The following is a 15,256-nucleotide window of genomic DNA, read 5'->3' on the forward strand; positions in this document are numbered from 1 at the left end:
CTTGTACAATAACTGAGTTGCAAGCTGCTGCTTTTCTCATGAGCCACCATTTTCACCTACAAAAAGAACTATCAAACTATGGTCATTGACTTGGGTATCTGCCAGACATTTTCTTATATAGGAATGAATTCAGCTTGCTACTTCAAGGAAGACAACTGAAGTGTTGTCAATTATAAAATTCAAGCTGTCAGGAGAAAGTCTAGAATACTAAAAGACTTATGTCTGCACTGTAAACCTAAAAGCTTCAAAATAAATACCTAAAGGCTTTTCTCATGAGATTAGTGTCATAACAAGAACTATAAAATGAAATGTTACATTTAGAAGATCTGCTCAATTCAGTGATCCAATATAGATTAAGTGACCCACACATGATGTTACAAAAGCATCAGGGATAAAAGACCCATTCAGAGTATAAGATACACCAGTGGGTTTCAATATATTAGAGTACAAAATCAGTGGTTACAGACTGAATATTACAAATAACCTGCTTTTTAAAAAAAAAAACTGCCACTCACTCCAGTTTCAATGAAGAATATGCACAATTATCTGAAAAGACTACTGAAAACATCATATCACAGATGTTTATCCATATGTTTATTAAGCCAGACATGCAAAATTTATAAAAATGTAAAAACAATCTTATTCATTTCACCATTTATTTTAGTTTGGAAAAATATAAACTTTTTACAATTAAAATGTTATGCTAACATATTGTTTTAAAATGAATTAATAAATATTTTTAATTCTCAGTTTAAATTTCAATACATATCATCAACATAAATAAGCCTCTGGGATTTTTCACAATGTCTAACAGTGTAAAGAAGTTCTGAGACCAAAAAGATTAAGAAGTCTACAGAATTTTTTATGCTACCAATTTTTATGCTACTGATTTTATAAAAGTATACATGCTTCACGTTTTTAAATACACGAACGTCCCTTCATTTCCAATATTCTGGAACAACCAAAGCCTATGCCTTTAAAGTTTTAAAAACTTTACCTGTGTGACCTGAGGCTTTGTGTATGTGTAGGGCAGGAGAGAGGATAGATTCTTCTCATTCCAAGTCTACTTTCTTCCATGATTAGTTTTTTATTCCCTAAGCAGTATACATTGTGTGAATAAGGTTCTTTCACTGGCTGCCAGAACACTTAAAAGTGTGACTTTCATGTAGAAACATTTTTGCCCTCATTTATCCCTTTTTTGTCCCCACCTATGTTTTTCACTCTCCTTGCCATTACTTTTCAATTTAAGCCACTTATCATAGAATTTTTGTAATATGCCTAAAGCATTTTCTGGAATCAGGTGAAGTACAAATACTTCACTACAGTGTAAAGTGACCACTACAGTGTAAAGCTTTTTAAGACAGATTCTGATTAGTATTATCTTCCTTAATACATTTATATGTATTTGTTCAATGCAGACCCTAGAACTCATCATTCCTGAGGCTTCAGACTGGGGAAACATTCCAACATTACTGCAAGTAAGATAAGGGGAAGAGTATATATTAGCAAACTTACATTTATTTAATTTTTACAATCCTAAGCATATTATTTGTCCTGTTTTACTTGTGAAGAAAGAAACTTACAGCATTATGGAACTTACCCTAAGTCACAAGAGCAGGAAGTAGATGAGATGGCATTAGAGCCAAGGATTGCATGATTCCAAAGCCCACCCCTTTCAATATATTCTGCTGCCTTCTTCAAATCAAGGAGACATGTCTCTTTTACCAGAAATGCCCCCTTTTCTTCATGTTTTAAAAATAATTAATGCTATAAAATCAAATTTGAAGCATTCTTTTTCATAATATTTGATATCTTACCAAAACCCAAAGACATTTTGAAATATATAAAGTAGAAAATAAAATAGTCCCCTCTCTACCCCCGTCACAAGTCCATGTTCAGATTAACAGATCCAGACTCTTCTGATATGTTTAATTTGTCTCCTGTATATAGGGTCAAACCAATCACAGTTTCTGTAAAATTGATCTTCTCGTGTGACAATGTTGCTTTTCCATGTCAGGATCTCCAGATCTACTATCTCCTTTTTAATAAGTGTAAAGTATGCCACTAACGAAATGAACTTTCTATTTCCGTTCACAAGATAATCCAAACACACTCATGCCTGAGGACCCTGACTTTTCTGTTCACTCAAATCTCTACTCAAATGATACCTCATGAAATTTTCTCTGGTACCATATGTACTACCTTCTATCCTTTCTACCCCCTTACACTTATCACCACCTGATACATTTTATTCTTTGTTTCTTTTCTGTCTCCCCCAATAAGAAAGCAGAAAAGTATGTGTGCCAGTTATCAGGCACTAGAGGATACAATCCCCAACCTCTGCTGTATCCTCCGTACCTAGTAACCGGTACATAATCAGCACTCAATAAATACTGTTCAATTAACTCCTTGATTTGAAGTGCCCTCTGTATTATATTTTAAGGTCCATATGAACTTTCTTTACTTCTGGATTTCCCATATAATTCCACTGATTCACCTATGGTATCTTGTGCCAGCATAAAATAGTTTCAGTTACTAAAATTTGGTTTTAGCATATGATATGCCAAATTGTCCCTCTTTTAAAAAAAATTTTCCTGGTTACTTTCAGGTTCATCCCTCCAGATAAATATTAAAATCAATCAGTGTTCAAAAAATGTCCTCTGAAATTCTCATTAGGACTGTAACGACTACTAGAGGATGAACTGCCATTGTTTAAAAAAAAAAAAAAAAAAGCTTCCTAGTCAAAAATAAGATATGCCTCTCCAACACTTAACTCAAATCTTCTTTACCATTGTAGGTGAAACTGGTTAATATTCGTAAATAGTCTTTAAAAGATATTTTTTTAAGCTATTTCCTTCAGAATATATGTATTAGTATATATACCTCTACTGGGTTTACTTTTCTAATACTACTAATTAACTTATCAGTATCTCTAAAACACTCTTAAAATAATGATACCACAAGTTAACTTTTTCTCATTCTTACCTTTGCTTCTAGTATTTTACCAATAAACATGATTTAGTCAGTTTGTGATACATATTTTTATCAAACATAGTAAGGAAATATGCCTCTACACTTACTTAATTAGGAGTTTATAATTTCAGCAAATACCTATTCAACTGCTATCAAGATAAACATACTGTTTTTTGTCTGTTAAAATGATGAATTATAATAAAGGAATACCTAAAGCTAAAACATTCTTGTATTTTTAGGATGATCCTACTTGACTTTGTAATTTTTAATAAAACATTAGATACCACAGGCTAATCAGTTCTTTTAGAATTTTTATATTAATGTCCTATAGAAATTTCTCAGGCTTTCTTCATTAATTTTTGGTGTTTGTGTCATAGTAACTAAAGCTCCAGGAAGTTTGTTTCCCACATAGTATAGAGAATGAATAGTTTCTAAGATAAAACTACTTTGATTCAAATCTCAATTTTGCCACTTGCTAGTTTAGTTGTACGACTTGGAACAAATTCTTCACCTCTTTATAAAGTTCAGTTTTATTAACTATAAGGACAAGACACAACTGAAGTAACTCAGGTGAATTCTTAGAACAATATGTGCATCATGTATAAACTAAATAAATATCAACATCATTGATAGAAGCCCTAGTATCCAATCCAATTAGGAACAATATTTGGCTAATAGGAAAAAATGGGTTAGAAGAAATCATTACCAAAAGAAAAAGAAAGGTACACAGATACATGATTTAAACATTTTATTTTAACTAAAAACATATAAATGTATATTTCCCAGTGTTCTGACACAGAGCCATGGCCTTCTCTTTCAAGAGAGGATTCACTGAATGGGGTTCTACATTAGCTTTCTTGCACAAACCACAGCCATAACATATCATCAAGGATTCCAAGCAATCTGATTATTAAATTATTCTAAATTTATATGCCTTTTCTTCCTTATAGTACCCTGCACACACCTTAATAATTTAATAGCAATGTTAAGTCTTTGCAAAGCACATCTGTCCATAATTGAACATATGTACAATAATAGAATATTTGTATATAAAATTGGAAACAACTCCCTCTTGGTCATCGTATTCTTCAACTGCTGGAATAAATACTAGTCTTAAGTAGAGTAGAGAGTGATAATCTACTAACTGCAAATATTCAGTGTGCTATGTTATCAAGCTAGTAGTATTTACAGATCGAACGGAGAGCACCAATTAGTGCAATAAGTCTGCTAAAGGGGAAGTTGACAGTATATGGGTATTTTTGTGTCTTATACCAATCTTTCCTAAAAATTTTCAGCCATATTTTCAAACACTCATGCAAATCTTACAAGTTGGGAATTCATATTACTATAAGTAAGAAAACCAAAGCTTTTTTTTAATTTATTTAAAATATTAGATGAAGAGAAAGATGATTACCATATGACCAAGGTCCTACAATAGGCTTCAAACAATGAAGACATATGCTAGTGAGTACATGGATGTATTTCAGTGTGTGCATACATATACAGAAAAATATAAACATGTATGCATATATGTATATAAAAGAGTATTTCTTTCTAATATCCCCAAATATTAATTCTTCCATACTCCACACTCTGAAAAACAGAATCTACCATTCATTCTCTCCTCCTTCATATTTACTCCTCCTTCCCAGTCTTATTTTTAGGGCCTCGAACATGTTAATTTAATCACAAGATATGTATGGACTTTAAGATCCTTAATTTTACTAGAACAATCATCAGAGTGCCTATAACATAGTTTCTCCTCCTTTCAGCACTCATTTATCTTTAAACAGAAATGTGATATTCGCCTAGAAACACAAGCCTGAAATTTTTTTAATTTCCTACAGATATTACAATCACAAGCTTACCTTATTAATTCTAGTTGTGCAAGCTCCTGATTTGCTTGAAATATAGGTTTTTTAGTGAAGAGTTCACCAAGGATACATCTAACAGGAAAAAACAACCATGATTACCAAAAGGTAAGATTTCACTTAATTTATCAAAAGTTTCAACTGAACTATTCAGGAAACCTATCTTACCCACAGCTCCACACATCGATAGCTGGTGTATACCTTTCTTCTCCCAGCAGCAGTTCAGGTGGACGGTACCACAAAGTGATGACTTTGTTTGTATATGGCCGACTAAAAAACAGAGAAGGCACTCTTTAGAGTTAATATGTGTTAGAATAAGAGAAATTCTCTTTGTTGGTGCTGCTGTTTACTCATTAAGTTGTGTCCAGCTCTTGCAACCCCATGGACTGTAGACAGAGGCTAGGCACCTCTGTCTATGGAATTCTCCAGGCAAGAATACAGGAATTGCCATTTCCTTCTCCAGGGAATCTTCTCAACCGCTTCCCAGGGATCGAGCCTGCAACTCCTACATTAACAGGTGGATTCTTTACCACTGAGCCACCAGGGAAGCCCCCAAAATTCTCTTAAGAAATATTATTTGGCCAATCAAAACCATCCTACAATCCTAACTAAAACCACTTTCATCCGCCTTCATACATGCTATGATATCTAACACAGGATCATAAAATAGATCTGAAGGCAATATAATTAACTGAAAAATTCCATCAATGTATTAAAAAAAGTCATCTTGTTTTAACTGTAATATGGACAAAGAAAGATCTATATATCAACATAACTGTTGGCAGATTGATCTTCACCAAATCTGGCAAATTACTAATGTGTGGCAAGATACAGTTCAAACTGTAACCACCTAACAAAGTTTTCAACTGGGCATATCTTCCATTGACAATATTTTATTTATTTTAACCCATTTTGGTATGTGAACAGAAAGTACAGAAAGGTAAACTGTAGTTCAGTTCAGTTCAGTCGGTCAGTCGTTTCCGACTCTTTGTGACCCCACGGCCTACAGCACGCCAAGCTTCCCTGTCCATCACCAACTCCTGGAGCTTGCTCAAACTCATGTCCACTGAGTCAGTGATGCCATCCAACCATCTCATCCTCTGTCGTCCCCTTCTCCTCCTGCCTTTCATCTTTCCCAGCATCAGGGTCTTTTCCAATAAGTCAGTACTTCACCATCGAGTGGCCAAAGTACTGGAGTTTCAGCTTCAGCATCAGTCCTTCCAATGAATATTCAGGACTGATTTCCTTTAGGATGGACTGGTTGGATCTCCTTGCAGTCCAAGTGACTCTCAAGGGCCTTCTCCAACACCACAATTCAAAAGCATCAGTTCTTCAGAACTCAGCTTTGTTTATGATCCAACTCATACATCCATACATGACTACTAGTAAAACCATAGCTTTGACTGGATGGACCATTGTTGGCAAAGCAATGTCTCTGCTTTATAACATGCTATCTAAGTTTCTCATAGATTTTCTACCAAGGAACAAGCATCTTTTAAAATTTCATGGCTGCAGTCCCCATCTGCAGTGATTTTGGACCCAAGAAAACAAAGTCACTGCATCCATTGTTTCTCCATCTATTTGCCATGAAGCGATGGGACCAGATGCCATGATCTTAGTTTTTTGAATGTGGAGTTTTAAGCCAACTTTCTCCCTCTCTTTCATCAAGAGGCTCTTTAGTTCCTCTTTGCTTTCTGCCATAAGGATGGTGTCATCTACATATATGAGGTTATTGATATTTCTCCCAGCAATCTTGATTCCAGATTGTTGCTTCATCTAGCCCAGCATTTCACATGATGTACTCTGCATATAAGTTTTAAATAAACAGCGGACAATATACAGCCTTGATATACTTCCTTCCCAATTCGCAACCAGTCCATTGTTCCATGTCTGGTTCTAACCGATGCTTCTTGACCTGCATACACATTTCCACAAGGTAGGTAAGGTGTTCTGGTAGTCCCAACTCTTTAAGAATTTTCCGTAGTTTGTTGTAATCTACACAGTGAAAGGCTTTGGCATAGTCAAATAAAGCAGAAGTAGATGTTTTTCTGGAACTCTCTTGGTTTTTCGATGATCCAATGGATATTGGCAATTTGATCTCTGGTTCCTCTGCCTTTTCTAAACCCAGTTTGAACATCTGGAAGTTCATAGTTCATGTACTGTTGAAGCCTAGTTTGGAGAATTTTGAGCATTACTTTGCTAGTGTGTGAAATGAGTGTCATTGTGCAGTAGTCTGAACATTCTTTGGCACTGCCCTTCTTTGGGATTGGAATGAAAACTGACCTTTTCCAGTCCTGCAGCCACTGCTGAGTTTTCCAAATTTGCTGGCATATTGAATGCAGCACTTTCATAGCATCATCTTTTTTAGTATTTGAAATAGCTGAACTGGAATTCCATCACTTCCACTATTTTTGTTCGTAGTGATGCTTCCTAAGGCCCACTTGACTTCACACTCCAGGATATCCAGTTCTAGGTGAGTGATCACACCATCGTGGTTATCATTTCTGTGTATTCCTGCCACCTCTTCTTAAATCTCTTCTGCTTCTATTAGGTCCATACAATTTCTGTCCTTTACTATGCCCTTCTTTGCAAGAAATGTTCCCTTGGGATCTCTAATTTTCTTGAAGAGATCTCTAGTCTTTCCCATTCTATTATCTTCCTCTATTTCTTTGCATTGATCACTGAGGAAGGCTTTCTTATCTCTCCATGCTATTCTTTGGAACTCTGCATTCAGATGGGTTGTCTTTCCTTTTCTCCTTTGCCTTTAGCTTTTCTTCTTTTCACAGCTATTTGTAAGGCCTCCTCAGACAACCGTTTTGCCTTTTTGCATTTCTTTTTCTTCGGGAAGGTCTTGATCACTGCCTCCTACACAGTGTCACAAACCTCCATCCTTAGTTCTTCAAGCACTCTGTCTATCAAATCTGATCCCTTGAATCTATCTGTCACTTCCATTGTATAAAGGTAAGGGATTTGATTTAGGTCATGCCTGAATGGTCTAGTGGTTTTCCCTACTTTCTTCAATTTATGTATTAATTTTGCAATAAGGAGCTCATGATCTCAGCCACAGTTAGCTCCTCATCTTGTTTTTGCTGATGGTACAAAGTTTCTCCCATCTTTGGTTGCAAAGAATATAATCAATCTGATTTCAGTATTGACATCTGGTGACGTCCATGTGTAGAGTCGTCTCTTGTAATGTTGGTAAAGAGTGTTTTCCTATGACCAGTGTGTTCTCTTGGCAAAACTCTGTTAGCCTTTGCCTTGTTTCATTTTGTACTTCAGGGCTAAACCTGCCTGTTACTCCAGGTATCTCTTGACTTCCTACTTTTGCATTCCAGTCCCCTATAATGAAAAGAACATCTTTTTTGGGTGTTAGTTCTAGAAGGTCTTGTAGGTCTTCATAAACTGTTCAGCTTCTTTGGCATTAGTGGCTGGGGCATACACTTGGATTACTGTGACATTGAATGGCTTGCCTTGGAAATAAACAGAGATCATTCTGTCATTTTTGAGACTGCAACCAAGTAGTGCATTTCAGACTCTTGTTGACTATGAGCGCTACTCCATTATTCTAAAGGATTCTTGCCCACAGGAGTAGATATAATGGTTATCTGAATTAAATTTGCCCACTCCGGTCCATTTTAATTCACTGATTGCTAAAATGTAGATGTTCACTCTTGCCATCTCCGTTTGACCACTTCCCAATTTTCATGGACCTAACACTCCAGGTTCCTATGCAACACTGTTCTTTACAGCATCAGACTTTACTTCCATCACCAGTCATACCCACAATGTTGTTTTTGCTTTGGCTCTACTTCTTCATTCTTTCTGGAGTCATTTCTCCACTCTTCTCCAATAACTTACTGGGCACCTACTGACCCAGGGCTCTTCATCTTTCAGTGTCATAGCTTTTTGCCTTTTCATACTGTTCACAGGGTTCTCAAGGCAAGAATACTGAAGTGGTGTGCCATTCCCTTCTCCAGTGGACCATGTTTTGTCAGAAGTCTCCGCTATGACCCATCCGTCTTGGGTGGCGCTACAGAGCACGTCACATAGTTTCACTGAATTAGACAAGGCTGTGGTCCATAAGATCAGTTTGGTTAGTTTTCTATGATTTTGATTTTCATTGTCTGCCCTCTGATAGATAAGGATAAGAGGCTTATGGAAGCTTCCTGATGAGAGAGACTGACTTCAGGGGAAACTGGGTCTTGTTCTGATGCCTGGGGCCATACTCAGTAAATATTTAATCCAATTTTATGTTGATAGGCTGTGTCCTCTCTCCAATTCAGGTTTATTCTGTAAAGAACCACTGGCAATAGGTAAGACACTTTATCATCTTCTAACAATGAAGACATATATATGTGCCTTCACACACATACACATATATCACATAGTCTTTAGATCAATTCTAAATATCTCCTTCTTTCCAGATATCCTCCAAATCACAAGGACACAAAAGCTGTATCAGGAAATTCCCCAGAACGGCTGTATTCCAAGCCAAGCCACCTAAGGTCAGCTTAAACTTGGACCAGTCTGGGTAAGGAAAAAAAGGAGCATATGGTTTACAAGCAATTCCCTCTTGCCGACTGACTGTAGGTCTGAGTTCCAAGCAGCCTGCTTCCACACAGCCAGATTTCCCCAAATAATTTAAACATTTATACTATAAGGCATTGATCTAGACATCACAGCATTACCACAGTTAGGACTATAGTAACAGTGTGCCAAAGCCAGGAAAAAAGAATACTTGACCTTTTTTCAGAGAAAGGTAGTGAAAACAGAGAAGATAGTCTGTTTTCAATAGCTAACGAGCATTAGATTTTTCTAACATTACTAAATTACTTTCCTTAGTGATTTTTGCTTGTTTTTACTAGCATCACTTTGCACAATGAGGAAGTCTCTTAAACTCTAGCTATTCTAATTAAGCTGGATTTAACCATTTAAAAATATGTTCACCTCTTGATGACCTACGTCCTTTTAAATTTGAAGTTCCTTCCGATTTTACTCTCACTCAAACCTATACCTCTTTTAAAACATAGTGAAAGATCCGTCTCCATAAGGTCTAATCTCTTTTTAACAACAGATTTATTTTTAAAGAGAGATTTATTTTCATATTCTTAAATTTACACCATACTTACCATTATATTGAACTACTTTGTTTTCCCTATGTTCCAAGAAAGTCAAAAGGCCTCAGAGGCCATTCTTTATTATGAACCCCACAAACTAAGCCGAGAACAGTGCTGGACATACGGAAGAACTTTTAATGTATATGGCCCCAACTTTAGGTGACATACAAGAATTAGCTGGTGGCAGAGGGCAGGCAAAGTATTAGAAAAACATGACAAGTAATTTTCTAAAACATTTCAAGGGTCTGTGAGCATATGAAACCTGTGGTCTTGTTATCTAGGTACAACTAGTCTCAAGAAAAATGTTTAAATTAATTTAAATGGTCAAGTAAATAGTTAACTTTTAATCTTTTATGTTTAGAAATGTTTTTAAATGTATTAAAAAAATAAAAGGGTGAAATATGTGGAAAGATTATACAAATTAAGGTTAGTAAAGTTCATATTTAAATGAAAGATTATTTTACATAGTTTAAAAAGAAACAACAGATCCAAAATGGATCTGTTATTTGTGTAAGCCCCACACCAGCCAACCAAGACTTAATATCTAACCTAATTGCCGACTCAAGCCATCCCAGAAACTTCATCTTAATCAATCAGTCTGGAATTTCCTGGGCAGCACTAGTGAGGTAATCTGTCACATAGACACCCCTGCCACCCCTTAAAGGAAAACAATCTTGCTACAACCAATCTGCCTTCTGCTAGTGTAACTTCCTTGTCCCTGCCCCCTCTGCCTTTAAAACTTGGAGCTCCCTTCTACTTGCTAGATGGGATGCTGCCTGATTCATGAAGTGCTTAATAAGCCAACTAGATCTTCAAATTTACTCAGCTGAATTTTGTTTTTTAAAAATAAGAAAGAAAGTGAAAGAAAGTGAAGTCACTCAGTCGTGTCCGACTCTTTGCGACCCCATGGACAGTTGCCTGCACCAGGCTCCTCCACCCATGGGATTTTCTAGGCAAGAGTACTGGAGCGGGTTGCCATTTCCTTCTCCAGGGAATCTTCCCAACCCAGGGATCAAACCCAGGTCTCCCGCATTGTAGACAGACGCTTTACCGTCTGAGCCACTAGGAAAGTAACAATACTATATAACAAGTTCTAGGCAACATTCAGAAAACAGTCATCTTTAGCAGTTTAAATTAAGAGTAGTTCACTTTTTTATTAACTCATCAAATTCAGAAGTGAAAATATTTAATACCTTTTCAAAAATGATTAATAGAGACTAGTGGAATATACTTCCAGGTATACAGCAAAAGAATTTAATGTATACCAATTAGCAGCTTTTCCAAATATATCTAAATGCTTAGTTTTTGTCAGAAGAAAAATTAAAACTATGTAAATACTGGAAACATTTAACTGTAAAATCTGACATAGAAAGTTCAATTTTCTGACTCTGCGACCCCATGGATTGTAGCCCACCAGGCTTCTCCGTCCATGGGTTCTCCAGGTGAGAATACTGGAGTGGGTTGCCATTTCCTTCTCCAGGGGATCTTCCCGACCCAGGGATCGAACCTGGGTCTCTCGCATTGCAGGCAGAGGCTTTAACCTCTGAGCCACCAGGGAAGCCCTATTTAAAACACTAGTATAAACTATATTGTGAAAATTCCTTCTTTCATGAAGTAAATATTCAAACTGATGTACACATTTTATAAAACAAAGTACCATCCCAGCATTTCTCTTTACATTCAATTAAGTATCAACAGAACAGAGATCAAAGATTATCAGTAGTAGATTCCAACACTGCCCTTAAGACTGGGGACCTTAGGGACCTTGTGATGTGGTTATGGTCTTCCTTACCCTACTGCCCCACAAGCAGCACTGTACTTCTAACAAAGCAAGCACTGCCTTAACGGTGCATCCCCAGCCTGGCAGGCAGCTCAGTCGCCTGTCTGGTCTAAACAGGTAAAAGGCAAGGCAGATGATCAGAGCAAGATTTTAGGCCCTTGATGTATTCAGAGATTCTGGATAATCCAAAGTAAAATTCACAAACCATAGTTGATAACTTTGTTAAAGATTCTCTTAAGAAATGAAAAAAGAATCACATAAAGGGAAATAACTAAATAAGCTCTAAAATACTTCACTTTTCCAACAATACATAAAGTCTACACTTAATTCTTTTAGAGCATAACTTATATGAGGAAAACATGGAAAGAGTTCAGCTAAGTAAATTCACTGTATGACCAAATGTCATGTATCCTTCAGAATCTACTACATAAACACCTACCAAAATTACAAAAGAAATCTGGGATCTATTTCTAATACCAACCCAGCATCTAAAGTCAAAAACCCAGGAGTCATCTTTGATTCCCTTTTCCTTCAAATCTCATATCTAATCTATCAACAACTCTGTCAACTTTACAACCGAATAGATCCTAAATCCAACCATTTCCCACAATTTAAAGGAAATGTGAGTCACTGCTCACTTTGAGTATGAGCCACTATTATCTTTTCTCTGGTACTCCTACAACAGTCTCTTAACTAGTTTCCCTGCCTCCATTTCTAGCCTTCTTCCCCCATTTTTATGGTTTTTAAGCATAAAACCAGGTCATATCAGTCAGCTGCTTAAACTGTCCAGTGATTTCCCACAGTAATTAAATAAAATTTAAAATTTACCTCCGGTGATAAGACTGTAACCTGGAGTACCTATTACACTGGGAAAACATCTTGGCCCCTTAACTTTGCAAGTCTGTTCCCAGGCCTTGCAGTTGCTGAGTTCCTTCTATTTGGAATGTTATCTGCCTAGATCTTCATTAAGTTATTCTCTTCTCATCACTCAGGTCTTAGCTCATTTTTATTTCACAAAGAGGTCTATCCTACTGTTTTAGCTAAAATTACCCTAGCAGCCCCACCCCACGCTCACACTGACCCTTCAGAAACTATTTTATTTGCCTTTTAGTATTTAGTACTTTAAATTCTTTCTTCTATCCAATAGGTTTGAGACCAAGGACTTGGTCAATCTTCTATATCACTTAATACGCAGCCAACAGGTATTACCTGGGTCAGTGTTTGGAATATAGTAAGTACTTATTAATATTCTTAATCAACTGATTTATGCCATAGCTATCAATAAATAACAATAAACACAATCTTTTCTTCATGCTTTTTCCCCATTCCCTTCTAATTTTATCCCACTTTCCTCCTTTTGATATTTTCTTAGAAAAATAAATTTCTGGATCATAAGATTGCTACAGAAAAATATAAGTAATTTTTTTTTCCAATTGCTGTCATCTTAGGATCACTTATACATTATTACACATGCAAATTTAGAAGTCCTATAAATACCTATGTCTTAACATAAAAGGAAATTTACTATCTTGCAAACCTGCTTCCCATTTCCTGTCTCAGCAAACAGCATCACTTATGGCAGAGACTGCAAAGCTGTTTCCTAAAATCTGTTCTTCCTTTCTTTGATGGGAGCTGCCCACCTACACTTCATCTCCCATCCTCACTGCAGTTAAGTATGGCCACGTGCCCAAGTTCTTGCCAAAGGAAAGTGAACACAAGTACCATTTCTAGCTTGGCTCACAACACCACTCCTTTCTCTTTTCTAGCTTCGAGCTGACAGACATGATGACCGACTTGGAAGGCATGTGAAGAAAGACAGCAAATCTTCCAATCTGAATCCTTAAATGACTGTGTGAAGCAGAGTAAACACTTAATCTAATAATATGGTAAAGTACTCTCAATTTTGCATCAAGGTAAAGTAACAACTATTCCAGATTACTGAGGGAGAAATACAGACTTCTTATTCTTTAAGCCACTGAATTTTGAGGTTCTCTTTGTTATAAATTTAGTTTATCCTAATTAATAAGTCATTTATTCAGTTCCTTAAGCAGAAATCTTACCACAGGGGTGAAGGCAGGAATATGTCTACCAACATGTCAACCATCAAATTCTAATAATTCTGTATCTTATGATGAAATTCATCTGCATCTTTACAACAGCTATGCCCACTGCCTAGTTTAGCTATGATTATCCTACCGAGGTTTATTCAACAGCTTTATAACTGACTGCCCTTGCTTGCAGGCCTACAAGGTCAATCTACCTTCTAAAGTGCAGCCAAAGTGATAATATAAAATAAAATGCCGATGTTTACACCTTCAATACACACTGCTGTCTCCAGGAGAATATCCACACGAGACCTATAAAATTACTTGGTTCTTGCTCTGACTACACTCAACTATCATTTGCCTGAGAAGGCTGAGCAAATGCTCATTTCTAGAGCTAGGAGATAGAGACTGGGAGAGAAGAGAAACGGCAAAAGAACTTTAAAAAAGACAGGGGTGTTTTAATTACATTTTAAATGTTTTAATAAACATTGTAAGTAAGCTTTTTAATATATTTTTAAAGTTAATACTGACCAGAGACAACGAAAACAATTGTTTTATTAAAATCAAAGAAAAACTCATGATAATTTACGCAGAACTTTCACAAAATTGTGTCATGCCTCAGTTTTACCTTAGTGCTTAATGAGGAAAAAGCAAAAATAAAGAAAGTATGCAAACAGGACTCTAATATAAAAGAAAACTCAAAGGTAGGTGGAATTAGCAGAGAATAAGACCAATCTTGAATTACCCAATTTAATAATCATTTATAGTGTTATCAAGAGAATATTTCATGGTATGATTAGGATATTGTGTTTACAAATGTAAAAACAAAAGTGTAAGACACTGAAACTGTCTTGAGACTAGGACATTTAAATTCCAAGAAAGCTAAAGTACTGATGTAAAAATGAAAATAGATCATCCAAAGTTAGACAAATAAATGAAAATCCAGAGTCCTCAAAACTAAACATTTAGAACTTGGTCTACTGGTTTGGCTACTCACAGTCAACATCCTAAAGATGGTTTTATTTAGATCACAAAGAGAAAACACAAACTGAAGTGACACCATACATCTGACGATTTTTTTTTTTTTGCTTCATGAACTAAAAAACCTGTGGTATTGACATGTCTACCCAGTCTTTTCACACACACACAAAAAAAAACAAATTCACCTCTACTGAAAAAGAACATGATTGAAAAACATACAGTGAGGTTCTTAGTGTTAGAATAAATTAATACTTTAAAACACTCCTAAAAATAAAGAATTTTTTTATTTCAATTTATTCAAACAATTAAATTCCAAGCAATAAATTCCATAATCTAGCAGACAGACACACATAAAATCCCTCAGACATTAAATTAGAAAACAAAAAACACTAACTCTAACAAGCTGTTACTCTCAGATGGCTAGAAACTAACTTTGTAAAAATCCAGAAATAATGGTCTCAACATCGAATATTCTGATTTTCAACTTCT

The 15,256-nt window shown here is 35.9% G+C and overlaps 1 protein-coding gene and 1 long non-coding RNA gene across 5 annotated transcripts in view; one reads left to right on the forward strand and one right to left on the reverse strand.

Moving 5' to 3' along the window:
- Nucleotides 1-15,256, reverse strand: part of CDK13 (cyclin dependent kinase 13) — a 125,211-nt gene that overhangs the window by 19,893 nt on the left and 90,062 nt on the right. For all 3 annotated transcript variants that reach the window (XR_009696729.1, XM_061165658.1, XM_061165657.1), the window contains exons 8-9: nucleotides 5,013-5,114; nucleotides 4,842-4,919 (exon numbers count right to left, since the gene is read on the reverse strand). Coding sequence is in view for 2 of the 3 variants with exons in the window: in XM_061165658.1 (XP_061021641.1) it covers nucleotides 4,842-4,919; nucleotides 5,013-5,114 (180 nt within the window). In the remaining variant the exon portion in view is untranslated. The remainder of the gene's footprint in view (nucleotides 1-4,841; nucleotides 4,920-5,012; nucleotides 5,115-15,256) is intronic.
- Nucleotides 5,123-15,256, forward strand: part of LOC133072418 (uncharacterized) — a 41,118-nt gene continuing 30,984 nt past the window's right edge. Inside the window, exons 1-2 of one of the 2 annotated variants that reach the window (XR_009696730.1) lie at nucleotides 5,123-12,972; nucleotides 13,508-13,654. This is a non-coding gene — a long non-coding RNA (uncharacterized LOC133072418). Of the gene's footprint in view, nucleotides 13,655-15,256 lie in introns of both variants that reach the window. The other variant, XR_009696731.1, reaches the window with a different exon arrangement.

The sequence above is a fragment of the Dama dama genome, chromosome 18, assembly GCF_033118175.1.
Source record: "Dama dama isolate Ldn47 chromosome 18, ASM3311817v1, whole genome shotgun sequence".
In the NCBI taxonomy this organism is placed as follows: Eukaryota; Metazoa; Chordata; class Mammalia; order Artiodactyla; family Cervidae; genus Dama; species Dama dama.